Source organism: Ornithorhynchus anatinus, chromosome X1, assembly GCF_004115215.2.
Source record: "Ornithorhynchus anatinus isolate Pmale09 chromosome X1, mOrnAna1.pri.v4, whole genome shotgun sequence".
NCBI lineage: Eukaryota > Metazoa > Chordata > Mammalia > Monotremata > Ornithorhynchidae > Ornithorhynchus > Ornithorhynchus anatinus.
In genome coordinates, this window is record NC_041749.1 from 55,549,325 (window position 1) to 55,574,562 (window position 25,238).

General features: G+C 64.6%; 1 protein-coding gene across 4 annotated transcripts; it reads right to left on the minus strand.

Annotated features, from left to right (window-relative positions):
- Window positions 1–4,186: 4,186 nt before the first annotated feature.
- MAN2A2 (mannosidase alpha class 2A member 2) lies at window positions 4,187–21,280 on the minus strand. Of its 4 annotated transcripts, none has more exons than XM_039910208.1 (24): window positions 21,241–21,280; window positions 20,551–20,702; window positions 19,807–20,088; window positions 19,574–19,718; window positions 18,684–18,855; window positions 17,648–17,775; window positions 15,904–16,077; window positions 15,438–15,624; window positions 14,641–14,818; window positions 14,234–14,436; window positions 13,504–13,689; window positions 13,285–13,399; window positions 12,253–12,320; window positions 11,888–12,053; window positions 11,080–11,316; window positions 8,562–8,684; window positions 8,356–8,470; window positions 8,103–8,236; window positions 7,772–7,913; window positions 7,210–7,343; window positions 6,530–6,601; window positions 5,958–6,152; window positions 5,301–5,411; window positions 4,187–5,074 (listed from the first exon to the last, which is right to left on the minus strand). In XM_039910208.1, the coding sequence occupies exons 2-24, from the start codon at window positions 20,680–20,682 to the stop codon at window positions 4,922–4,924; spliced, it is 3,552 nt and encodes a 1,183-aa protein (XP_039766142.1). In that variant the 5' UTR covers window positions 20,683–20,702; window positions 21,241–21,280; the 3' UTR covers window positions 4,187–4,921. The 4 variants fall into 4 exon arrangements, with proteins under 4 accessions (XP_039766142.1, XP_039766141.1, XP_028906822.1 ...); XM_039910207.1 differs by having other exon boundaries at window positions 19,807–20,091; XM_029050989.1 differs by lacking the exon at window positions 6,530–6,601.
- Between the last annotated feature and the right edge of the window lie 3,958 nt (window positions 21,281–25,238).

The following is a 25,238-nucleotide window of genomic DNA, read 5'->3' on the forward strand; positions in this document are numbered from 1 at the left end:
AAGAGAGTCAGTTTGGCGGAGGTGAGGAGGGAGGGCGTTCCGGGACAGTGGAAGGACGTGGGCCGGGGGTCGACGGCGGGATAGGCGAGGACGGGGGACGGTGAGGAGGTGGGCGGCGGAGGAGCGGAGCGGGCGGTGGAAAGAGAGAAGGGAGGAGAAGTAGGAGGGGGCGAGGTGGCGGACAGCCTTGACGCCTAGAGGGAGAAGGTTTTGTTTCGGGCAGAGGTCGATGGGCAACCCCGGGAGGCTTTTGAGGAGGGGAGTGACAGGCCCGGAGCGTTTCTGCAGGAAGATGAGCCGGGCGGCGGAACGAAGAATAGACCGGAGCGGGGAGAGACGGGAGGAAGGGAGATCCGAGAGGAGGCTGACACTATAATCCGGACGGGATATTACGAGAGCCCGTACCAGTACGGTAGCCGTTTGGATGGAGAGGAAAGGGCGGATCCTGGCAGTACTGTAAAGGTGAGACCGGCAGGCCTCGGTGACGGATCGGATGTGTGGGGTGGATGAAAGAGCCGAGTCGCCGAGGTTGCGGGCTCGAGAGATGGGAAGGATGGTCGTACCGTCCACAGTGACGGGGAAGTCAGGAAGAGGGGGATCCTCTCAACAGGTCCAAGACTGAGCTCCTCATCTTCCCTCCCAAACCCCGTCCTCTCCCTGACTTCCCCGTCACTGTGGACGGCACGACCATCCTTCCCGTGTCACAGGCCCGCAACCTTGGGGTCGTCCTCGACTCTGCTCTCTCATTCACCCTACGCATCCAATCGGTCACCAACGCCCTCCAGTCTCACCTTCACCACATCGCCAAGATCCGCCCTTTCCTCTACATCCGAATTGCTACCTTGCAGTTACAAGCTCTCATCATGTCCCGACCGGATGACTGCATCGGCCTCCTCTCTGATCTCCCATCCTCCCGTCTCTCCCCGTTTCAGTCTATACTTCACTCTGCTGCCCGGATCAGCTTTCTGCAGAAACCATCTGGGCATGTCACTCCCCTCCTCAAAAACCTCCAGGGGTTGCCTAGCAACCTCCACATGAAACAAAAACTCCTCACTCTGAGCTTCAGAGCTCTCCATCCCCTGGCCCCCTCCTACCTCGCCTCCCTCCTCTCCTCCTCCAGCCCAGCCCAGCCCACACGCTCCGCTCCTCTGCCACCGCTCACCTCCCCACTGGGCCTCGTTCCCGACCCACCCCTGGCCCACGTCCTACCACTGACTTGGAATGCCCTCCTTCCCCACATCTGCCAAACTCTCTTCCCCTCTTCAAAGCCCTACTTAGAGCTCACCTCCTCCAGGAGACCTTCCCGGACTGAGCCCCCCTTTTTCTCTGGTCCTCCTCTCCTCCCCATCACCCTCACTTCCTCCCTCTCCTCTACCCCCCTCCCCGCCCCACGGCACTTGTGTATATTTGTACACATTATTCTATTTATTTTATTAATGATGTGTATAGATCTATCATCCTATTTTGGTGCTATTGATGCCTGTCTACTTGTTTCGTTTTGCTATCTATCAACCCCTTCTAGACTGTGAGCCCGTTGTTGGGTAGAGATGGTCTCTGTTGCAGGATTGTACTTTCCAAGTGCTTAGTACACTGGTCTGCTCACAGGGAGTGCTCAATAAATACCGTTCAATGAATGAACAAATGAATAAATGAAAGTGCTGTCCCCATCACCCGTCGCAAAGAGAGGGGAACGGGAACGAGCCAGAAGTTCAGGGATCCTCCCCCAAGTATCGGCGCCTTGGCCTTAGGCACAGCGAGAGCCCACTCTGCTCTGCTGCTGCCCATCCTGGCACCGGGACACAGCCCTCGCCCGCCCCTCCCTATAGACTGGCATAGCTGCTGCTCCGGAAGCCTCCAGAAGCACCTCCTGATAGTCTCCCGAGCGTCTTGGATCCCAGAAGACCTTGAAGATGATGATGATGGTGTTTGGTAAGCACTTACCCTGTGTCAAGCACTCTTCTAAGCGCTGGGGCAGATACAATCTGCTTGGACACAGTCCTTGTCCCACATGGGGCTCCCAATCTTCCTCCCCATTTTACAGATGAGGGAACTGAGGCACCGAAAAGTGAATTGACTTGTCCAAGGTCACCCAGCAGACGAGTGGCGGAGCTGGGATCAGAACCCAGGTCCTTCTGACGCCCAGGCCCGTGCTCTATCCACTGGGCTGTGCTGAAGCCCAGCAGAATCGGTCCCCGTTGGGGGGAGGCAAGTGCAGAGAGGGGAATGTTAGGCGTGTTGAATAAACGTGGTATTTGTTAAGCGCTTACTCTGTGCCAGGCACTCTACTACGCTGCGGTGGATGCAAGTAAATCGGGTTGGACACAGTCCACAGCCCATATGGGGCTCACGGCTTTAACCCCCATTTTCCAGATGAGGGAACTGAGGCACGGAGAAGTGAAGTGACTTGCCCAAAGTCACACAGCAGACAAATGGCAGAAGCAGGATTAGAACTCAGGTCCTTCTGACCCCCCCCCCCCAAGTCCCGTACCTTGGAGAACTTACTTGCTCCAATGGCTTCAGCTGCCATCCCTTAGGTAGGTGACATCAGATTCCCCAATCTGTCTCCAACCCTTACCCCTCTCCTTCTCTGCAGTCTCCCATTTCCTCCAGCCCTCGAAACGTCTCTATCTCAATGCCCGCCCCCCCCCCCCCCGATACTTCAAATAAACACATCCGAGACAGAACTCATCTTCCCGCCCAAACTCCGCTTTCCCGTCTTTCCCATCACGGTAGATCGTGCCAATCAACCATATCCCTGAGGCCTGGGACATGTCCCAGGCTGGGCCAGGATCTGAAACAGGCCGGGCTCCAGAAAACCTCTTCCTGCTCTCGATCCACCAGTCAAACCCCCTTCCCCCAACCCCCCAGAGAGTCACCGAGTACCCCTCCAGTAACCCTCCGCTCTCCCTCTTCCCCTCGGGACCTGAGGTGCTGGGGAGGGAGGGGTAGGGTAGAGACCGCCCTCTGCCTCAGTTTGGAAACCTCTGTGGGTCCAGGACCTGGCATCTTACCTCATGGGACTTCCGTCCAGAAGGGGAGAACTGGGAACAGGACGGGATCTGAGAGGGCCGGCTCCCAAGAGTGGGGGGAAATGGGGAACGGGGGCAGCCCGCCCTGAAGGGAAGATGCATACGGGATGTCGCCCCACTCCCATCAGAACTGGATGGAGGGAGCAGGCCCGTGGGGTGCTGCTGGCTGGTGCCAGAAAGAAAGGGAGCTGGGGGAGAGCGAACGCTGGGGACGGAGGCCGGCGGAGAGGAGACTCGGGGTGAGGCCGAGGAAGAAAGGACCCAGGTTTGGGGAGCAAGACCCAGGCATGGGCAAAGGCCAGGGAATAGAAGGCCAGGGTGGGCAGGGGCCTGGGGGAGCAGAGGGCCGGCGTGAGCCAGGTGAGTCTGGGGAGTGGATGAGGCTGTGCGCAGAGAGATGGAGGCCAAGGAGGGGCGGAGGCCCAAGCACCAGCAGGAGTCCAGGCTGGGGTTGGAGGCCGGAAGAGCGGGGCCTGCGCCCGGGTGAAGGGGGAGCAGGGCCCGAGCAGAGGTCGGGGGAGTTGGGCCCGGACGTGGGTATGAGCCGGGGGAGCAGAGCATGGGCAGAGGCTGAGGAAGCAGAGGCCCGGAGTAGGCAGGGGTCTGGGGTGACAACAGGGCCAAGGGAGCAGGGTCTGGGGTGTGGGCGGAGGCTGGGGGACAGAGAGGCCAACATGGGCAGGGGCCGGGAGCGTGGGCAGAGGCTGGAGGGGCAGGGCCCGGGGAGTGGACGGAGGAGGCTCGGCAGCGACCCGAAAGGCCGACCACACTCGGGAGTCAGCGAGCGCCAAGGGACGGACAGGGGCAGCTGCCCGGAGCTGCCGCGGGCACCTGCCGGCCGGATGGGGACAGAGGGTGAAGAATCCGACTGGTAAAGGGGCTGCCCCTGCCCACCGGGCTCGGAGGAAACATCGCTGCCAGGACTGGTGAGGAGGGAGGGAGCAGAGACCGCCCCCCGTCGCCCAGGGCGAAGCAGAGACCGCCCCCCGTCGCCCAGGGCGGCGTGGAGTCTCCCCGCTCCCGCCCCAGAGGAAGAGGCCGGCCTAGGGCAGCGGCGGGCCGGGGGCCTGGACCGCTCTCGCCCTGGTGACCACAGCCCGCTGATCCCCCGGGCCCCCGCCCAGCTACCCGCCGTGACACAAAGGGCAGAGTCAGTGTTGAGTTTCCAATGGAATTTTGTTCACATGGGTGTGGTGGGCACACGGCCACAGTCCCCGCCTCCATTTCCACCCAGAGTCCTCCCCGCCGCTCTCCTCTGCACCCGGCCCCGGGGGCGAAACCAGCAGCGGCTGCCACAGACCCAGGTCCGGTGCCAAACGCCTGCCCCACTCTGGACACACACTGAGCCCTCTCGAGGGGTTTCCTTTGGAGCCGGAGAGGTGGTCAGCTCTGCCTTGCAGAAGGTGGTGGTGGTGGTGGGGAGCTCCGTGACGGCCCCCTCCCCTCTGGGGGCCCTTGGGGGGGGGGGCAGGAGCAGAGACGGACGGGCCCCGCCTCGCCCCTCAAGTCCCCGCCCCACCAAAGCAGGGGGCGGCGGTCCTCGGGCCTGCCGCTCTTCCTGAGCCCATGCTGGTCTGGGCATCTCCTCGTACTGCAAGTCAGCAGCCAGAAGGGAGGGCACCGTTTCCTGCATCCCTACACCTCACACTGCCACGCCGGCGGCTCCCCCGCCCAGGGACCGACCACCGCGGCCCCGGCCCCCGAAGCCCGGGCCCGGCCCCCGGGGGGCCCTCCAACACCGAAGCAACAATAAACAGAGAACAGGGGGCAAGGCCCGGCCCGTCCCTTGGGGGGAAGCTGGGGGGGGGGGGGCTTCCGGCCCACCGGCCGCGGCAGGGTGGGGCGGCGATCTTCGCCACGTGGGAGGGATCCCCGACGGTCCCGGGGGGACACTAGCCCAGGCGGAGCCGGAAGGTAGCGATCTCCATGGGGTCCAGGTGGACGTCGGTGCCGTTGGAGGGCGAGGCCAGAGCGTACAGCAGGGTCAGCGAGGTGGGCTGCAGGGAGGTCACGTCCAAGCCTCGGAACAGGCTCCCCAGGGCCACCTGCGCAGAGGTCAGAGGGCGGCCGGAGGGCCCAGTGACACCAGGGTCCCGGGCCCGGATGGCGGGATGCTGAGAGGAACGAGGTGCCCTCCGGGGAGGGGACGGACCACCCGGCAACCTTAACCGGTCCCCAGAGCTCCCTCCGGGACCCCCGGCGCGGCGTCCGCCCTCCCCCCGAGAAGGCACGGCACGGAAAGAGCCAGCCCGGACCCCGCTCCCGGCCCACCTTGCCCTGGCTCGTGGTGCAGTTGAAGCCCAGGTTCTTGGCCTCCAGCCCGCAGTCGAAGCCCTTGCGGTGGAGGATGAGGGCGGCGTCGGTGGAGGGCAGGGTGTCGTCCTGGAGAGGACAGGGAGGCGAGGGGCCAGGGTGGAGAAAGATTGGAGGAGCGTTAAGAGCGGCCCCCTCGGGCCCGGGAGCAGCCGCTGCCCAGCGGAGGGCCCAGGGCGCAGGACTGGGGATTTGGGCCTAGGACACCCGCGGGCCATGGCTCATCTCCATCTCATCCATCTTGCCGCCGATCTCGCGCCCGAGTCCCGGCCCCGGCTTGCAACGCCCTCCCTTCTCCTATCCGATCATCTCTAGGAATCCTTCCTTAAACCCTCCTCTCCTCTTCTCCCACCCCCTTCTGTGTCACCCTGACTTACTCCCTTCATTCATCCCTACTCCCAGCCCCTCGGTCCTCGCGTACGTGCCCACGGTTTATTTCTATCAACGTCTACCTCCCCCTCTAGACCGTAAGCTCGTGGTGGCAGGGAATGTGTCTCCTTATTGCTGCACTGCCCTTTCCCGAGTGCTTAATACAGTGCTCTGCACACAGCGGGCACTCAATAACTAGGACTGACCGACTGACTGATTGGAGGGTGGCCGGGGGTCGGCGCTGACCTCGCCCTGGAGAGTTCTCAGGTTGAGCAGGTGCACGTCGCAGGGTAGGGCGGAGGTGAAGGGGTGGAAGGAGCGCAGGGTGGAGCCGGCCGGCCGATCCGCGGCCACGGGCAGGGCCAGCACCGGAGTGTTCAGGTGCATGGAGCTCAGGTGGCTCAGCAGAGACGGGAAGCTGGTGGGGCGGCTGTCTGACACCTGTGGGGCCGGGGAGGGCGGCTGAGGGCCGGGGTCCCCGGGGCCGTGGGACACGCGCACGCACACACGGCCGGCCCCCGGGACCACCCTCCACCCGGCCCACCATCAGCTGACCAGAGCTGCCGGGCTGGGCCTCAGCGGGGGGCGTCCCTGCCTCGACCCCCCTTTCACACCAACCAGGGCCGGGGTCCCAAGCGAGCACCCACGGACCGCCCCCCGCCCGGCCCACCATCAGATGATCACAGCTGCCAGGCTGGGGCTCAGTGAGGGTCGGCGGTTGGTGGGGGGTGGTCCCCGCTCCACACTGAGCGGGCCAGGGCCCCGGGGGTCTGGCTACGGGCACCGCGGACCGCGACGACGAGGCCGCGCCCCGTTACCTCTTGGCCGCAGCTGCCGCGAGAGGCCAGACTCCTGAGCATGCAGGCCAGGTGGGAGAGAAAGCCGGGGGACTGGGAGGGAGGTGGCGGGAGGGTTACCGGGGGAGACCGAGGGCACGCTGGGCCCAGAGGCTTGGGATGGGCAGGGGACTCTATTGTACTGGACCCTCCCAGGCGTTTACTGCAGCGCTCTGCACCTAGTAAGAGCTCAAATAATTACCACCGATTGAGACAGGGCGGCAGGAAAGAGACGAATGGGACGGTGGACGGCTTCCCCCTCCCTCCGCCCGGCCCCAAACTGGCTCCTACACTAATAATAATAATCGTGGTATTCGGTAAGGGCTCACTACGTACCAGGCCCTGTACTAAGCGCCCGGGTGGATACGAGCAAATCGGGTTGCACCCGGTTCCTGCCCCGCATGGGGCTCCCAGTCTTAATCCCCCCGAGGGAACTGAGGCCCAGAGAAGTGAAGTGACTCGCCCGAAGTTACACAGCGGACAGGTGACAGAGACGGGATCAGAACCCCCGCCCTCCTGACTCCCAGGCCCACGCTCTAGCCGCTAGCCCATACCGCTTCTCCCTGGGGCTTACCGGTCCGGGCCCAACGGGGCACCCCTTTGGGCCGGGGGGGAAGGGGGCCCGGGGCGGGGGCCCGGGGGCTCCCGGCGAGCAGACTGACCTTGGCAGAGGCCGTGCGGCGCTCCAGCAGCAGGCGGAAGCGGTTGCAGGTGGGCTTGTTGTCCTTCAGGCCCTGGCCCAGACCCCGGTTATCGTCCTGCATCAGCCGCCGATCCAGGATTACCTCCAGCTGGCCTACGTGAGCCGGGAGGGCCGCTAGCACCCCCGACCCCGCCCGGCCCCCACCCTGCCCGCGGCCGCCCGGCCCGTCCGAGGGGAGGGGTGGGGAGCCAAGGAGGGACCGGGGGGAGGGCGGACAGGGGCCTGGGAGTCAGAGAACCTGGGTTCTCATCCTGGCTCTGCCTAACGCTTGCCGGGTGACCTGGGGCGAGTCACTTCGCTTCTCCGGGCCTCAGTTCTCCCGGTCCCCCCTCCTACTCAGACCGTGACCCCCCCCCACGGGACAGGGACCGTCTCCGACCTGATTCACCGGTATCTACCCCAGCGCTTAGAGCGGTATTTGCCACACGGTAAGCCCTTAACAGATACCATAAAACAAAAAAAAGGGCTGCAGGATTAGGGGGCAGGGGGCCCAGAGGGAGGCGGGGGGGTCTCCGGCTCACCGCTGGCCAGGCTGGACACCCCGAGGGCCTGGGCGGTGTGCAGGGTGAGGCGGTTGTGACGGTCCTGGATGTAGGCCATCACGGGCATGGGGTAGAAGTTGGCCTGGAGGGGCAGCTTCTTCAGGTATCGGCGGGGCTGCACCTGTGGTAGGGGGAGACGCCCGGGCCTGGGCCCCCTGGCCTCCCACCGCCCCGGCCCCCCCATCCCCAGCACCCTCTGAGAGACCTCCCCAGCACGAGGCTTCCCTCGGCCCACTCCCGGGCGGCCTCCCCCTGCCACTCTGTCGGGTCCCTCCCCTGCCCGCCCGCCTGCCGGGGAAGGCGGCCTTACCTGGAAGCCATTGAGGTCGGTGAAGAAGGCTCCGTCGCTCTCGATGTCCGTCTGGATGCGCAGGGCCAGCTCCTTGTTGACGTGGTCGCGGATGTCCACCAGGAAGGAGACGTCTAGGGACAGTCCCTCCGGCCCTGGGGGCCGGGGCCGGGGGGGACACGCGAGTGGGACGGGGTCGGGGACGACGGGGCCGGCGGGCCCGGGGGGTGGAGGCGGGGGGAGGCTGCCGAGCACCCGCTCCGGCCGGCCTCACCTGGCAGGTTGTAGAGCCGGACCGCCTGCTGCACGTGCTGGTAGTAGGCGGCCACCTCGGAGAAGAAGGGGCCCTCGGTCACCCGCAGCACGGGGGGATCCTTGGGGGTGTAGGGCTGGGGACGAAGCAGATGCCATCCCCGCTGAGCCCCGCTAGGCCGTGCCCGGCCCGCCGGGCCCCTCCCTCCCGTCCCCGCGGGTACACACCTTGGCCTCGCCGTCGGGGAGGAAGAGGTAGGCCCCGCTCTTGTCCTTGGAGGCGCGGGTGCCGTACACGACCAACTCCACGCCCACCCGCTGCTCCCGCTCCTCGTCCAGTCGTCTGACGCTCTGTCGGTCAATCGTATTTATTGAGCGCCTAATGCCTGCGTAGCACTGTACTGAGCGCTTGGGAGAGGACAACAGAACAGGCACGTTCCCTGCCCACAGAGAGCTTACAGTCTAGAGGGGCAGACAGACATCGATATACATAAACACACTGCAGATATAATAAATGAATAGATATTACAGATGGCGCTGAAGCTCGGACACCGGGCGTGACCCCGATCCCGGACCGGTCCGATCCTCGCTCACTTGGTTGCCCACCTCCCCTGGAGAGGACAATACCGCAAGAGTTGGGAGACGTGTTCCCGGCCCACGACGAGCCTACCGTCGAATCATGATGGTATTTGTTTTCGTTAAGAGCTTACTAGGTACCAAGCACTGTTCTAAGCACTGGGGAAGACGCAAGATCATCAGGATGGACCCGGCCCCCGTCCCATATGGGGCTCACGCTCTTAAATCCCCATTTTACAGTTGAGGGAGCTGAGGCGCAGAGAAGTTAAGCGACTTGCCCAAGGTCACACAGCGGACGAGTGGCGGACAGCACGTCCTTCTTACCACCAGCCCCGTGCTGTTACCCACTCTGCTTCCAGGCTAGAGGGCGGGGATCGGGTCTACCACCCGTACTGCACTGTACTCTCCCCTAGGGCTGGGAACAGCGCTCTGCACACGGTAGGCACTCGATCCGTACCATCGGTTGGTTGATCGGGCCCAGCCTACCCGCCCTCCCAGCCCGGGACTCTGTCTCCGACAGCGGCACCGGGACACTCGGAGCAACTGGGGGCTGGTGGTCCCTCCGGAGTGGACCGTGCGACCAAACCTGCACCCCGCCAAACCTGCCCGTGCTTTTCGGCTGCCTCGTACCTCAGGGGCTCAGGGGGCCCCAGGGATGGAGCAGATTACCAAGGTTTCCGGTCGATCGATCGTATTTTTTGAGTTTGTGCAGAGCGCTGTACTAAAGTGCTTGGGAGATCACAATACGACAGAATCAGGAGAACCATTCCCTGCCTGCTAAGAGGGAGAACGGAAGAGGAAACTGAGGCACAGTGAAGTGACTTGCCCAAGGTCAACATCAGTGCAGTCAGTTCAGGATTGGGCCTGACGGGGTGCCCAGGACCCCCAAGTCCGAGCTGAGAGGGGAACGCTCAGGACCCCCTCTGCAAGGCAATCCCTGCAGCCAAGGGGAGGTAGGGGTAGGAAGAAGTCTTTCCTTCTGTTAGTTTGATTCCACCGCCCTCTTGAAGTACTTACCGTGTGCCAGAAGCTGTACAACACCCTGGGGCGGATACAAGCAAATCGGGTTGGACGCAGTCCCTGTCCCGCCTGGGGCTCACAGTCTTAATCCCTCCTCCTCCTCCCCCTATAATGATAATGATTGTGGTATCTGTTAAGTGCTTACCGTGTGTCAGGCACTATACTCAGCGCTGGGTTGGATGCAAACAAATCGGGTTTTGACACAGCCCATATCCCATATGGGACTCACAGCTTTAACCCCCATTTTACAGATGAGGTAGCTGAGGCTCAGAGACGTGACGTGACTCGTCCAAGGTCACGCAGCGGACGAGGGCAAAGCCGGGATTAGAACCCGTGACCTTCTGACTCCCAGGCCCGTGCTCTACCCACCAGGCGCGCTGCTTCTCCCGATCTAGCGTGGCCTCTCCATCCCCTTGAACGTGACGACAGCCCTCCTCTGTTCCCTCTCCGGATCTGGGCCTTCAACAGGGGCGGCCCCCTGGGCCGTGGCTTGGGTTCCCTCCCCCTTCCCAATGAGCCCCCCGACCCCCGCCACCATATTCCGTCGGTCTGAGAAGCAGCGTGGCCTAGTGGGATGAACACGGGCCTGGGAATCAGAGGACCTGGGTTCTAACGCCTCTCTGCCCCTGGCCTGCTGCGCGAGCTGGGGCGACTCGCTTCGCTGCTCTGTACCTCAGTTCCTCATCTGTAAAATGGGGACTCAATACCTGTTCTCCCGACATGCAGTGTGAGCTCCATGTGGGACGTGATGATTTTACACCTACCCCGTGCTCGGTACAGCGTGTGACGCCTAGTAAGCGCTTAACGAGTACCACCTTTTGGACTGTGAGCCTGCTGTTGGGCAGGGACCGTCTCTAGCTGTTGCCGAACTGTACATCCAAGCGCTTAGCACAGTGCTCCGCACACAGTAAACGCTCGATAAATACGGTTGAATGAATGAATGAATGATTACTATTAGTCTTTTTGAATAAACCAAAAAAAGGACCGCCACCCCGGCTCTGTCCGAAAGACCTTTGTTGCCCCAGCGCCCAGAATGGCCCCCGACGTCCAGCTCGCCCCCGGCCCCACCTCTCCCTTCCAAAGCCCGGACAGCTTCCTCCCCAGCCCCCCGCTCACCCCCGGGGGCCCCATCCGTCCCGTCCGGCCTTACCTTCAGGAGCCCGGTGCGTCCGGAGAACCAGACCTGCATGTAGCGGTTGCTCAGGGCGAAATCGCCGTCCGCGGCCTCGCTGACCCTGACCGAGAAGGCCTCGTGGTCGCTGACCGGCAGCCGGCGGCCATGCAGGTAGACGTGCACCGACGAGGGCAGTGTGCGCTGTCCGTCTCTGCCCGGGAGCAGCTGCAGGACGCTGAGGCCCAGGGCGGGCAGGCGGGCTGGCACGGATACCTGCGCGGGCCGGGGTTGGTGAGCCCGGAGCCGCCCCCGCCCCTCGCTGAGCTCCGCCCTCCGCGGACCCTGTGACCCCGGGGGCCCCCGCTCCCCGCATCCCGGGCCCCAGGTGGGTGCGGTGGGAAGGGAAGGAGGAAGCAAAACGGGAGGGGACAGGTGGCGGCGGGCGGACCAGGGGCCCACCTGGCTACCAGCGGGCAGGGAGAGGGGCGAGGGAGACTCTGGGACCTTCGGGGAGAGTAATGGGTCAACCTCCAATCTCTCAGGCTGGGGATGAGCCTGAAATGATCCCGTACTTTTACTTTCCTAACGGGCTTTCCCACCTCATCCCGCCCACATCCCTGGGAGGCGGGGAGAGACGGATGGCATCGTGCCCAATCGCCGACGAGGCCCCAGAGAGGATAGGTGACCGGGCCGATGTCGCCCGGCAGGCGGGGGAAGGGGCGGAACGCGGTCTCCAGCCTTCCCGACCCGTGAACGCGCCCTCTCACCCGGTCGGCCGCCCTCCCAGCCCCGCCGGCCAATTCCCCGCTCTCCCCAGCCCGCCCGCGCCTGCCCCTAGGTGAACCTGGTAGATGCCGGGCACCATGTTGGTGGCCGAGGCCCAGTGGGCGCTGAGCTGGACTGCCAAGGGCCGGCCGTCCTCGGACAGGACCCGTACATAGGGGGAGGTCACGAGCAGAGACACCAGGCACAGACGCTCCTGGTCCAGCGGGTTGAACAGCACCACAAACCTGCCGGGAAACGGTGCCGGGCCAGGTTAGGGATCGCCAGGTGGAGGAGCGGCCGGAGCAGGCCAAGGCGGAGGGGAGGCCGGGAAAGGGATGGGAGGGTCACACGGAGGGCAACCAAGGGGGAGGGGACTGGGAAGGACGGAAGGAGGGGACCGAGAAGGCGGCTCAGGCCGGGCTCGGGCCGGCAGGCCGGGCTCACCGCGGGGCAGAGTCGAGGCGGATCACGGTCCTCTCGGGCAGAGCGTCGTGGTTCGAGCGGGTGTCGTCCTTGGGGGGGGGGCGGGTCAGGGCGGAGGAGGACCCGGGACATGGAAACAGCCTCCGTCAGGATCTTGGGCGGGGGCGGGGGGAACCCACGTACTCTCCCCTATCCGACCAGTTCCCCACCTGGCCTCGCCCAAGCCTCCACAGGGCTGCCTCCCTAACCTGGACTTTATTCTCGGGTCCCTCTCCCCATCTGGACCGTGAGCTCTGATGGCAAGGGATTGGGTCTCCCGACTCTGTTGTACTTCTCCCCCTCAAGCGCTCAGTACAGAACTCTGCACGAGGTAAGTGTCTGATAAATACCCGTCAATCGATTGATCGACTGACAGGTGGGGCAGCCGGATGCCTCGGCTGCACCCCGAAGACCCGCAGATCGATCACTCTAACGGTATGTATCAAGCGCTTACTATGTTCAAAGCACTCTATTAAACGCTTGGGCGAGTACAACACAGCAAAATTGCCACACTTCCTCACGGTACCCGTTAAGCGCTTATCATGCGTCAAACACTGTTCTAAGCGCTGGCGTAGGTAGGGACTGTCTCTATCTGTTGCCGATTTGTACATTCCAAGCGCTCAGTACAGTGCTCTGCACATAGTAAGCGCGCAATAAATACTATTGAATGAATGGGAGTTAATCAGGTCGGACGCAGTCCCTCTCCCGCATGGGGCTCACGGTCTAAGCAGGAGGGAGAACGGGGACCGAATCGCCGTTTTTCAGTTGAGGAACCGAGGCTCGGAGGAGCCGAGCGATTTGCCCACGGTAACGCAGCAAGAAATCGGCGGGGCCGGGATCGGAACCCGGGTGCCCCGACTTCTAGGCCCCCTCCTCCTTCTCCCAGCCCCAGCGCCTGAGGCCCGGGGGCCTTGGCCACCCACATCTTGCTCAATGCCAGGCTCCTCCTGCCAACACCTTGACCGGCGGTTCCCGCCCCCATCCCCGCCCCGGGAGAGCGGAGCCCGGCCTCACCGAGCTGAGGAAGGGCACGTCCGGGTCGAAGTGGTACGTGTCTTTGTCCGCCAGCACCAGGTAATGGGCGGCATTGACGATGACCCGTTTGAGACTGACCAGGGCGCGCAGGAGCCTGCGGGGACGGGGTGGGGGGCCAGAGGAGAGCGCTGAAGCCCCCCCGGGGCTGGGCTTCCCCCTTCCCTCCCCGCCCCCGGGCGGAAGCCCCCGGGGCCGCACCTGACGCCGTAGTCGGCCGCCACAGCCTCCTTGGCGGTGCCCGTGATGGCGTCGTGATGCTGGAAGAGCCCCAGGGCACGCCGGGCGTCGGTCAGCGAGGCGTAGTCGGACAGCGGGTAGCGGCTACCGGCGGGGCCCGAGCGTCGGGCGTAGGCGCTGGCCAGGCTGAACAGGATCTCCGCCCCCCTGCCCGGCCGCGGACGCCGACCCGTCAGAGGCCGGCGTCGACCCCGGCCCCGCGTCGCCCTCCCCGGCTCCCGCCGGGCTCTGCCTCACGCCTGCCCGACGCGCCCCTCTCGCCCCCTCCCCCCCCGACATCAATCAACCGTATCCGTTGAACGCTCCCTGGGTGCGGAGCGCGGTGCTGAGACTGCGACGTAAGAGTCAGACAGAAACCACAGACATACCTCACGTACCCCTTTCGCATTTCACGCACACCACACGCCACCCACACCACACGTCGCCCCACGCGTGCGCCTCCCACGTTCTCCACATGCACCCATCGCACACCCCGTACACGCACCTCACATATACCCACCACGAGCGCTTCGCACGCCACGCAGGTGCCTCGTTCTCACCTGCCCCACACACACCCCTCCGCCCCGCGGCCCACCATGCCCACTTCATTCGCTACGTCGAGCACCTCGTACGTCCACCCCCACCCCGCCACGCCTCACATACGGGCCTCAACGGGCCACCCTCATCTCCCCCTCGCCCCTGGGCCCCTCACCGCAGGTGAGCCTCCAGCACGCGGTCCAGGCTCTTGTAGAAGGGCCGCGAGGTGTAGTAGCCGGTCCAGTAGTGGTCCTCCCGGTCAGCGTAGGAGAAGAAATCCCCGCTCAGCACGGGGAAGCCGGGGGGCCGGGCTCCGGGCTCCACCCCAGTCCTCTTGTACAGAGCGTCGAAGTAGTCGGACAGCGTGCCGAACTGGGCCTGAGGAGACCCCCGCCCCGGCCCGTCAGTGCCCCCCGGGACTCCCCCCGGGAGCCGGCCGAGTGCAGGGAGTCGGGGAGCCCCACAGCCCGCGCGGGCTCAGAGAGGTCGGCCCGATTCCCCCCGCCCCGGCCCACCCGAGGGCGGCGGGGTCCCTGCGGCCGCGGTGCTCCGGCCTCATCCCTCCCGGACCCCAGCCCCGACCTGGACACGGAGGCCGGGCTGTCCGTTGAGGAAGTCGAAGAGGCGCTGGTAGTTGAAGAACTGGGCGTCCCACTCCTGGGGCTTGTCGTAGCGGAAGTCGTCCCCCAGCGGCACCAGCAGCACGTTACTGCGGAACAGCCGGGACTTCTTGCGGTACTGGTCCAGGAGCAGGGCCGCCCTGCGGGGGAGGACGTGGGACTGTGGGGTCGAGGTGGGAGGGAGGGCAGGGACGCAGGTGGGCGCGTGCTGGGCGGGCCTGCCGGGACCCTTGGAGAACAGCTGGCTGGGAAACACGGTCTCCCGGAGGGGGGCGGTTGCCCAGGACCTCGGAGAAGCAGCCAGGCCCAGTGGATAGAGCACGGGCCCGGGAGTCAGAAAGGACTGGGTTCTAATCGCGGCCTCGCCACCCGTCGGCTGTGTGACCTGGGGCAGGTCATCTCACCCCTCCGGGCCTCGGTCCCCTCACCTGTAAAACGGGGAGTAAGATCGCGAGTCCGCATGGGACGGAGACCGTGGCCAACCCGATTATACCCCAGGACTTAGCAGAGTGCCTGGCACATAGGAAGCGCTTCAACAATACCACCCAAAAAAAAAAAAGAAGCCACGTTTCTGCCAGGAGAAGAGGATGCTGCGAAACGTGATCTCCGAGCACTGCCAGGGCCCTTCAAGAAGTCACTTCTCCGGCAGGAGACGAGCACTCTGGGAACCGAGGCCTCCCGGGGCTGGGGGAGGCAGGTTGACGCGGCTGAACGGTGAGAGCCGGTAGGAAGCCCGGGGGACCGCCGGGGGCCGGGTACCTCTCCGCCACATTGGCCTCTGTGATGGCCCGGGGCGGCACCTTCCACGGGCAGTTGATCCGCCCGCCGGGCAGCCTCTTGAAGTCAAACTGGCAGCAGATCTTCGGGTCGGGGCCGCAGGTGTGGGGCACGTCGTAGCTGTAGAAGGGCATCATGTGGCAGAAGATGTCCGTGCCGGAGTCTGGGTCTGCGGAGGGCACGGAGGGGTGAGGGGCAGGTGGGTGGGCCCGGTGGGGAGGGAAGACTGTGGAGGGGCCGGAGGGAAACGGACGGGGGAACGGACTCAAGGCCCCTGAACCCGGGGCGGGCCAGGGAAGACGGAGCAAGCTCCCCACGAGGAGCAGGCCTGCCTCCGACCCCGTTCTGCCCAAGAGCCGGCCCGTGATTGGATGGAGGGAGGGAGGGAGGGAGGGAGGGAGGAGGCGTTTCCCAGGTCCCGTGGTCCAGCCCTCCTTCCCACCCTCACCCCACGTCTGTCGCCACATGAACTCCAGGCTGTGGGTGGCGGCGAAGTGCTTCTTGACAGCGTAGTGGACCCTCTGGATGAGCATGCTGGTCAGGTTGGAGCGGCGCAGCAGGTAGGGCATGGTCGAGCTGTGTCCGAAGGGGTCCACGGCCCAGCCGGACCGAGGGGTCACTCCTGCGGCGGGCGGGGACGGGGCGCAGGTCATGAGCCTTGACTGAAGTCCCAGAGCCCGGCCCGGGGCCGACGGTCCCGGCCTCTGCCCGCCGCCCGAGTGTGGGGCGGGCCCGGGCTACCTCGCCGGCTACGGCGGGATCTGCGGGAAGGCGGCCCCGGGCTACCCCTCCCCGCCCCGACGGACCCAACCCTGCCCGCGGTGTCCCCTTCCCTGCCCGGACGGAGGCGGCCTCCTGCCCGCCCGCCGGAAGGCCGTGCCGCCTCCCCTTCCTATCCCGCCTCGCTCCACCTCTGGAGGAAGGCCCCAAGCTGTGGCAGCCCACAACCTCCACAGCCAATCAATCCCTCCATGGTATCCGTTGGATGCTTAACTCTGGGCAGAGCACTGTACTAAACGCTCGGGAGAGCAAAACAGAGTAAATCGACACAAACCTTGCCCCGAGGGACCTGACGGCCTAGTCGGGGCGACGGACGTTAAAATGAATTACAGGTAGGGGAGGCAGCTGAGTATTAAGGACCCACAGTTAAGTCCTGTAGAGCAGGGAAGGGGGAGCGAGTACCCAAGTGCTTAGGGGATAAAAGGCCGCAAGTGTCTAGACGATGCAGAAGGGAGGGCAGATGAGAAGCTAGGGAAGGAGAGGTGACTTTAGCGGGGCTTGGGAGCCGCGGAGAGTGGCGTGCTGTCAGATATGTAAGGGGAGGGAGCTCCAGGTAAGAGGGAGGGCTGATGGTGAGATGGATGAGATGGAGGAACAGAGAGTAGGTTTCGTTTTTGCTTTTTTATGGCATCTGTTATGTGCCAGGCGTGAACTAAGCATTGGGGTAGTCACAAGTCAATCAGGTGGGACACAGCCCATGTCTTACATGGGACTCACAGCTTTGACCCGCATTTTACAGGTGAGGAAACTGAGGCACAGAAGCGACTTGCTCAAGGTCACCCTGGAAACGAGTGGCACGGCCGACATCGGAACCCAGGTCCTTCTGATTCCCGGTCCCGGGCTCTAGCCACTAGGCCACCCTGGACGGGAATGTTCGGGTCTGGGTTGCCGTAGGATATCAGTTGAGGTAGGAGGGGGGGAACCGACTGAGGTCTCTAAAGCCGACGGCGAGGCGTTTCCATTTGATGTGGAGGTGGACGGGCAACACCGGGAGGTTTCCGAGGAGCGGGGAGACGTCCACAGAACGCAGGCCTTGGGGAGGGTCGTGGTGGCCGCGCTCGCGGGACTCCGAGCCGTGAAAAGCCCAAAACTCCACTCCTCTAACCCCGGTGCCCTACTGTGCGTTGCATTTATTTATGTATTTATTTATTCACCCCTTTCGGTATCTATCCTGATCTTGTAAGTTGTTTTAATGTTTTTCATCGCACCGCTCCGCGTGCATCTGTCACCCGTCCCCTCTTCCTGTAAGCTTAGATCTCGAGTCCCCGAGGGACAGAGGCCCCTCTGCGGGGCTCAGAACAGTGCTCCGCACGCCGGGAGGACTTGGTGAAGACAGTTACTGCTCCTGCTGCTCCGGGGTGGCTCTGCGGGGAGGGGGGAGCGGACGGGCGCGGGGCCCGGCTGGGACTCACCCAGGTTCTTCTCGAGCCACTGGTGTCCCTCGATGAGTTGGTCGATGAGCGCAAAGTAGTGGGAGTTGGCTTCGTCCGGCATGACCCAGCCTCCGGTGGCCATCTCCAGCTGACCGTTCCCCACCAGTCTGCGGATCGGAGACTTCGGGCTCAGGATGCCCCCCCTCCCCTGGCACGCTCGCCCCCCCATCCCCACCACCACCGGGTCCACCCCCGATGCCTCTCCCAGGCCTGCGGCATCAACATCAGTGGCATTTACTGAGCGTGTGCAGAGCACCATAATGGTACTTGTTAAGCGCTCACTATGTGCCAAGTGGTCCTCCAAGCGGCCGGAGTAGGTTGGAGTTAAGCAGGTTGGACACAGCCCCTGTCCCACACGGGGCTCAGAGTCTTGATCCCCGTTGTACCGGGGAGGCCCGGAGGAGTGAAGTGACTTGTCCAGGGTCACACAGCAGACACGGAGCGGAGCCGGTATTAGAACCCAGGTCCTCCTGACCCCCAGGCCCGAGCCACGCTGCTTTGAGAAGCAGCGTGGCTCAGTGGAAAGAGCACGGGCTAGAGATCATGGGTTCAAATCCCGGCTCCGCCGCTTGCCAGCTGTGTGACTTTGGGCAAGTCACTTAACTTCTCTATGCCTCAGTTACCTCATCTGCAAAATGGGGATTAAGACTGTGACCCCCATCTGGGACAACCTGATCACCTTGTATCCCCCAGCGCTTGGAACAGTGCTTTGCACATAGTAAGTGCTTAACAAATGCCAACATTATTATTATTATTATTATTATTATTATTATTATTATTCTCTACTGTACTGAGCGCTCGGAAGAGTACAACACAGAGTCGGTTGACACATTCCCTGCCCACGAGGAGCTGACAGCGTAGAGTCGCCATTAGCCGCCTACTCCGCCCTCTCCCTCTCCCGGCTCCCCTCGCCTTCTCCCCAGCCCCTGCAGCCGTGGGCTCTGTGGAGGGTGGCTCCCCCCGAACCCGGGGCCCCGCGGGTCGGGGGCCGCGGTGGGGGTGGGGGGCATCTTGCCTGCGCACGGCCGCCCGCTTCTGCGCGTTGATATTGTCCCACCACTTGGCGAAGAAGGACACCTCTGCCCAGAGGAAGCGTCGGCGGGGATCCTCCTGAAGCTTGAGCACCATGCTGTTCAGGATGTGCTGGGTCTGCTCCACGTAGTACTTGTCGAAGGTCTTGATCCAGCCTGAGGTCGGGGGGAGGGGAGGGGCTCACCGCAGGCTCCGGCCACAGCGACGGTCCCCCGCCGTCCCGGGTGGGCAGCCCAGACCCTGGCTGCCCCCCTCTGCCCCCCGCCCAGGGCTGTGGCTCTGGCAGCGGCTCCCGGAACGCTGGCGGGGGGGGGATCGCGGGCCGGTCGACGCACTGAGCGCCCAAGGCAGGGGCAGGGTCGACCGGCCCCCTGACCCTCCCCGCTGCTCTACTGTACTTTCCCAAGCACTCAGTACAGGGCAGTAAGCAGTCTGATACTACTGACTGACTCACTCACTTTCCCGGCCCAGACGGAGGGTCCACAGTTCCGCCCCAGCATTTCCCACTTTTTTGTTTCTCACGGCACGGACTAAGCGCTTCCTACACGCCGGATACCGTAACTAAGCACCGGGGTAGCGCAAGTTAGCGGGTTGGACGCAGTCCGTGTCCCACATGGGCTCACAGCTTTAAACCCCATTTTACAGAGGCGGTAGGCCATTTGCCCAAGGTCACACAGTGGACGAGTGGCGGATCAGGGATTAGGACCCACGTCTCCTGAGTCCCAGGTCCGGGCTTTTACCACTAGGCCGAGCCGCTTCCCGCTTGAAAAGAAATAGGGCGGGGGTGGGGGAGGCGCCTCCACTTGGACGCTGGGCCCCACCGGGTCCGCGTCCCGCCTACCGCTCTCCCCCGACGGGTGTCTCCGGCCTCACCTGGGTCATTGTGCGAGTGGGGCACCACGAACACCTGCAGGATCTCAGAGTCCCAGTCGTGGGGGCTGTACGGGATGTCGAAGCCCTGCTTCCACACGCCCCCGTCCACGTTGTCAAAGGGCAGCTCCTCCGACACGGCCAGCATCTGCCGGGCGGCCGAGGGGCTCAGCGGCCCACCCCGGGGAGGGGGCGGGGGGGCCCGCCTCCCCTCCCGCCCCCTCCCACCGCCTCACCTGCAGCTCCGCCTTCGGGCCCCGGCCCCCCAGGGCGAACTGGCAGTCCTGGGGGGCGATGGAGAGGAAGCTGGGCCGGGGCTCGGGCGGCAGCCCCCAGGAGCCGTTGAGCACGCGGAAGGGCGGCCGGGCGGGGGGCTGGACCGGGGGCTGGGCCGGGGGGTCCTCGGCGTTGGCCGTCAGCTCCAGCACCGAGTCCTTGATGTGGCTGATGATCTCGTGGTTTTCCTCCAGCAGCTGCTCCAGCTGCTCGATGCGGTTCTGCAGCACCGAGATCTGGCTCTGCTGGGAGGCGGGGAGGCCCGGAGGCCGGGACCGCTTACCCGCGGCTCGCCCGGCAGGGCCCCGGCCCCCATCCCGGCAGGCTGGCCCGGCGAGACCGGGCAGGGGAAGAGGAAGGCCCCTCTCCGATGCCTGCTGCAAGCTGGCGATCTTCTCCGGCTCTGGCCTACCGGCAAACCGCCGCCTTCCCTCCCTTCGACCGCCCGGCTCCGGGGAGATCGCCCGAGCCCGGCGGGCCACTCGGCCGGACTGGGGACGGTGGCCGGGAGGTAGGTAGGTCGGGGGAGGCCTCACTCTTGGGGCACTGGCCGGAGATGCCCTAAATCCCTTCCGGTCCAGAAGAGTCACCCGGGGCCGGGATGGGGTGGCCAGCTGGGTGGGCCCCGAGGCCCAAGGAGCAGATCCCTGCCTCGGCTCTCCGAGGAGGAGGGCGGTACTGGGGGAGCAGGGGGAGGGACTCACTCGGGGGAAGTTGCCGCCGTTCTGGTGCCGAGCGGGGTCATGCTGCACCCGGTCCAGCATGAGGTAGAGGGAGAAGACGGCCACGCAGAAGATGGCGGCCCCACACACCGTCACCTGCTTCTTCAGCTTCATGCCGGGCTCCCCGCGCGCACCTGCGGCAGGGGGCCTCCGCTGAGCAGGCGGACGGACCCCCTGATCCCGGGTGGATGGGGGGGGCTGAATCCTCCGCCGGGGGGGCGCCGACCCGCAGGCGAGACGGGATCCCGGGCCTCCGGCCTACGGCCCAGGAAACGGACCCGGCGGGCCGTATCTCTCGGTTTGGGCGTTTGGACTGGGGAAGGGGTGCTCTCCCTGCCCTCCCCACCCCCCAGGAAGGGCCAGTCCTTCTCCGGGCCCCCCGACCGGCCTGCGCCGGCCGGGAGGGCCCTCCGAGGCCGTGGGGTCCGCTCCGCTCCGCCGCCCCTTCCCCGCTAACCCCCGGGCCCCAGAGCAGAGGAGCACGACGCAGCTTCGGGAGTCATAAGAACCCGGCGGGGCCTTCCGCGGCCCCCAACCCGGGGACCGGGCAAGTAGAGCTGTGGCCCCCGACCTCGGGGTTTGGATGTGGGGCTCAGGAAGCTTTAAGGCTCACTCTGGGGCAAAGCCTCGGGATGGGGGGCGGCGGGGGGTGGAATCCAGTCTAGGACTCACCCGCTCTGTGGACAAAGAGAAGCAGCGTGGCCTAGTGGAAAGAGTCCGGGCCTGGGAGTCAGAAGGATCTGGATTCTAATCCTGGCTCCGCCCCTTGTCTGGTGAGAGAGTGACCTCGGGCAAGTCGCGTCGTCGCTTCTCTGGGCCTCGGTCACCTCATCTACAAAACGGGGATTAAGACTGTAAACCCCGGGTGGGACAGGGACCGTCCGACCTCGATAGGTCGGTATCTATCCCGGCGCTCAGAACGGCGGGTGGCGCAAGGTAAGCGCTCATCGTTATCATCATCATCGGGGATTAAGATCGCGAACTCCGCGCGGGACGGGGACCGCGGGCGACCGGCCGGTAGCGACCCCACTGTTCGGAGCGGTGGCCGGCGCGCGGCGAGCCCGTGACCGACGCCGTGAGAGCCCAGAGAGGCGAGGCCACGCGGCCGGCGACCGTGCCCCCGTCGCCCTCTCCTCCCTCCTCCTGGGACCCCGCGCGGGCCGGGGACCGTGAGATCGTGGTGGGCCGGGCGCGCGTCTGGGTGTCGCTGCGGTGTCCCGACGACGGGCCGGGCGAGTCGGTGGCCACCCCGACGCTTCGAACGGCGCGGGCCGGGCGGTAGGCGCTTAGCAAGTACTCTCTCTGCCCGTCTGTCTGTCCGGGTCTATATATAGAAGGCGGGAGGTCCCGGAGGGCCTCGATGGGGGAGGCCCGGCGGGTGCCCTACTTAGCCCGCTCCCGGCTGGCGGCCGGCGGTGTATTTTTAGTCGGCGGGGGCGGCCGGAGGGGGAAGGGCAAGAGGAAGGGCTGTGGTTACCGAGGTGCCCCGGGGCCCCCTCCCAGGCCGGGCACCTACCTGGCGGGCCGCACGCTCTTACCGGGGCCTTGCCGGGTGCGAAGCGCCGTCCTAAGCGGCCCGTCGGCCGGCGAGGCCGCCCCTCCCCCTGCAGAGAGAAGCCCCAGCCAGCCAGCCCGCCCCAGGGTGGGCCCCCCTCCCCTCCCCTCCCCTCCCCTCCCCTCCCTCGGCTCCGTCCCGCTCCGGAGGTGCGGGGTGGGAGGGAGCGGGCCCGGCCCGGCCCGGGAGGCCCCGGGGCCGAGGGCTCAGGGCTCGGGGCCCCGGGCCCGGCCCCGCCGAGCCGCCACGGCCGCCGCCGACCCCCCCGCTGCCGCCGCCGCCGCCGCCACCGCCACGGCCGCCGCCGCCACGGCCGCCTCCACCGCCGCCGCCGCCGCCGCCGCCACGGCCGCCTCCCGCGCCCAACGGCGACACCCGCGCCGCTCCGACGGCATCGCCCGCACACGCCCCACGGGCCCCGGACGCCGCCACGCCTCCCGCACCAGCATCCGCGGCGTCATCGTCATGTGGCCCGCGCTCGGTGGCCCGACCCTCCAAGGGGGCTCATCCGCCACGCTGCGTCCTCCAGGCCCAGGCCCAGGCCCAGGCCCAGGTCCAGCGGGGAGCCGAGGCCCAGGGAAGGGGCGGGCCCGCGGGCACCCGGGCGGCGGGGCCGGGATTCGCACCCGTGACCCCCGACTCCCAAGCCCCGGCTCTGAATGAATGACGTGGCTGCTCTCTGGGAAGCGCTTACTATGTGATAATGTTGGTATCCGTTAAGCGCTTACTCTGTGCCGGGGGAGATCCGGGGTCCTCGGGCGGTGCCACGCGAGGCTCCCGGTCTTCATCCCCATTTGACGGATGAGGGAACGGAGGCCCGGAGAAGTCAAGTGACTTGCCCACAGTCACACAGCTGCCTAATAATGTTGGTATCTGTTCAGCGCTTCCTATGTGCGGAGCGCTGTTCTAAGCGCCGGGGGAGATCCGGGGTCCTCAGGCGGTCCCACGCGAGGCTCCCGGTCTTCATCCCCATTTGACGGATGAGGGAACGGAGGCCCGGAGAAGTCAAGTGACTTGCCCACAGTCACACAGCTGACAAGTGGCAGAGCCGGGAGTCAGACTCATGACCCCTGACTCCGAAGCCCAGGCTTTTCCACTGAGCCACTCTGCTTCCCACGCTGCTATGTACTATCTGCTGCCGAACTGTACATTCCAAGCGCTTAGTCCAGCGCTCCGCATAGAGTAAGCGCTCGATCGATACTATCGAATGAATGAATGTGCCGAGCACTGTTCTAAGCGCTGGGGGAGCCACGGGCTCATCCACCGCTCCCACGGGAGGCTCCCACTCTTCATCCTCGTTTTCCAGACCAGATCGCCGAGGCCCAGAGAAGCGAAGTGACCGGCCCGCAGTCGCAAGGACGGCGGAGCTGGGATTCGAACCCATGACCTCTGACTCCCAAGCCTGGGCTCTGAATGACGTTGCTACTCTCTGTTAAGCACTTACTATATGCTTACTACGTGCTTCCTATGTACTATCTGTCACCCAATTGTCCATTCCGAGTGCTTAGCCCAGAGCTCTGCTTACAGTAAGCGCTCGATCGATACTATCGAATGAATGAATGTGCCGAGCACTGTTCTAAGCGCTGGGGGAGCCACGGGCTCATCCACCGCTCCCACGGGAGGCTCCCACTCTTCATCCTCGTTTTCCAGACCAGGTGACAGCAAAGTGACAGGCCCACGGGCCCACGGGCGGCGGAGCTGGGATTCGAACCCGTGACCTCTGACTCCCAAGCCCGGGCTCTGAATAACGTTGGTACTCTCTGTTAAGCGCTTACTATGTGCTTACTATGTACTCTCTGCTGCCGAATTGTCCATTCCAAGCGCTTAGCCCAGCGCTCTGCATATAGTAAGCGCTCAATCTATACTATTGAATGAATGAATGTGCAGAGCACTGTTCTAAGCGCCGGGGGAGATACGAGGTCATCAGGGTGTCCCTCGTGGGGCTTCCGGATGAGGTCATTGAGGTGCAGAGGAGGGAAGTGATTTGCCCAAGGTCACACGGCTGACGAGTGGCGGAGCCGGAACCCTAATGTGGGACCCCCTAATTACCCTATTTATTTTGTTATTACCCTATTTATTTTGTTGAGATGTACATCCCCTTAATTCTATTTATTGCTATGGTTTTTGTCCGTCTGTCTCCCCCAATTAGACTGTGAGCCTGTCAGTGGACAGGGATTGTCTCTATCTGCTGCCGAACTGTCCATTCCAAGCCCATAGTACAGTGCTCTGCACAGAGTAAACACTCAATAAATACCATTGAATGAATGAATGTGCCGAGCACTGTTCTAAGCGCTGGGGGGGATACGAGGTCATCAGGGTGTCCCTCGTGGGGCTTCCAGATGAGGTCACTGAAGCATGGAGGAGGGAAGTTTGCCCAAGGTCACACGGCTGATGAGTGGCAGAGCCGAACCCTAACGTGGGACCGCCTCATTACCTTGTACTCATTCATTCAATAGTACTTATCGAACTCTTCCTATGTGCAGAGCACTGGTCTAAGCGCTTGGAATGGACAGTTGGGCAACAGAGAGAGACAATCCCTGCCCAACGACGGGCTCACAAGTCTAAACGGGGGAGACGGACAACAACACAAAATCTACCCCGGCGCTTAGAACAGTGCTTGGCACATAGTAAGCACTTAACAGATACCATCATCATCATCATCACATCAGCCTTGCCCCCAGGCCCCTCCCGCAGGCCCTTCCCCCCACATCAGGTCCACCCAGACTCTGCCCCAACTGCCCCTCCTCCTTGGGTCTCCAGCCCCAGATCTCCGCACAGTGCTCTGCGCACAGTAACCGCTCGCTGATCGATCGATTGATCGGGGGAGCCGCAGGGGCTCGTCCTTCTCCCCCACATAGAGTCTCCCCCTCCGCCCCCGCAGGGCGGGCCGGCCTAGGCAGAGAAGCGCTGTGGCCTGAGGGAAAGAGCAGGGGGCTGGAAGTCAGAGGGACCTGGGTTCCGATCCCGGTTCCGCCACTGGCCCGCTGGGTGACCTTGGGCGAGTCACCTCACTTCTCTGGGCCTCGGGTCCCTCATCTGTCAAATGGGGATTGAGACTGGGAACCCCGTGGAGGGCGTGGACTGCGTCCCACCTGATTACCCCCTATCTACCTCA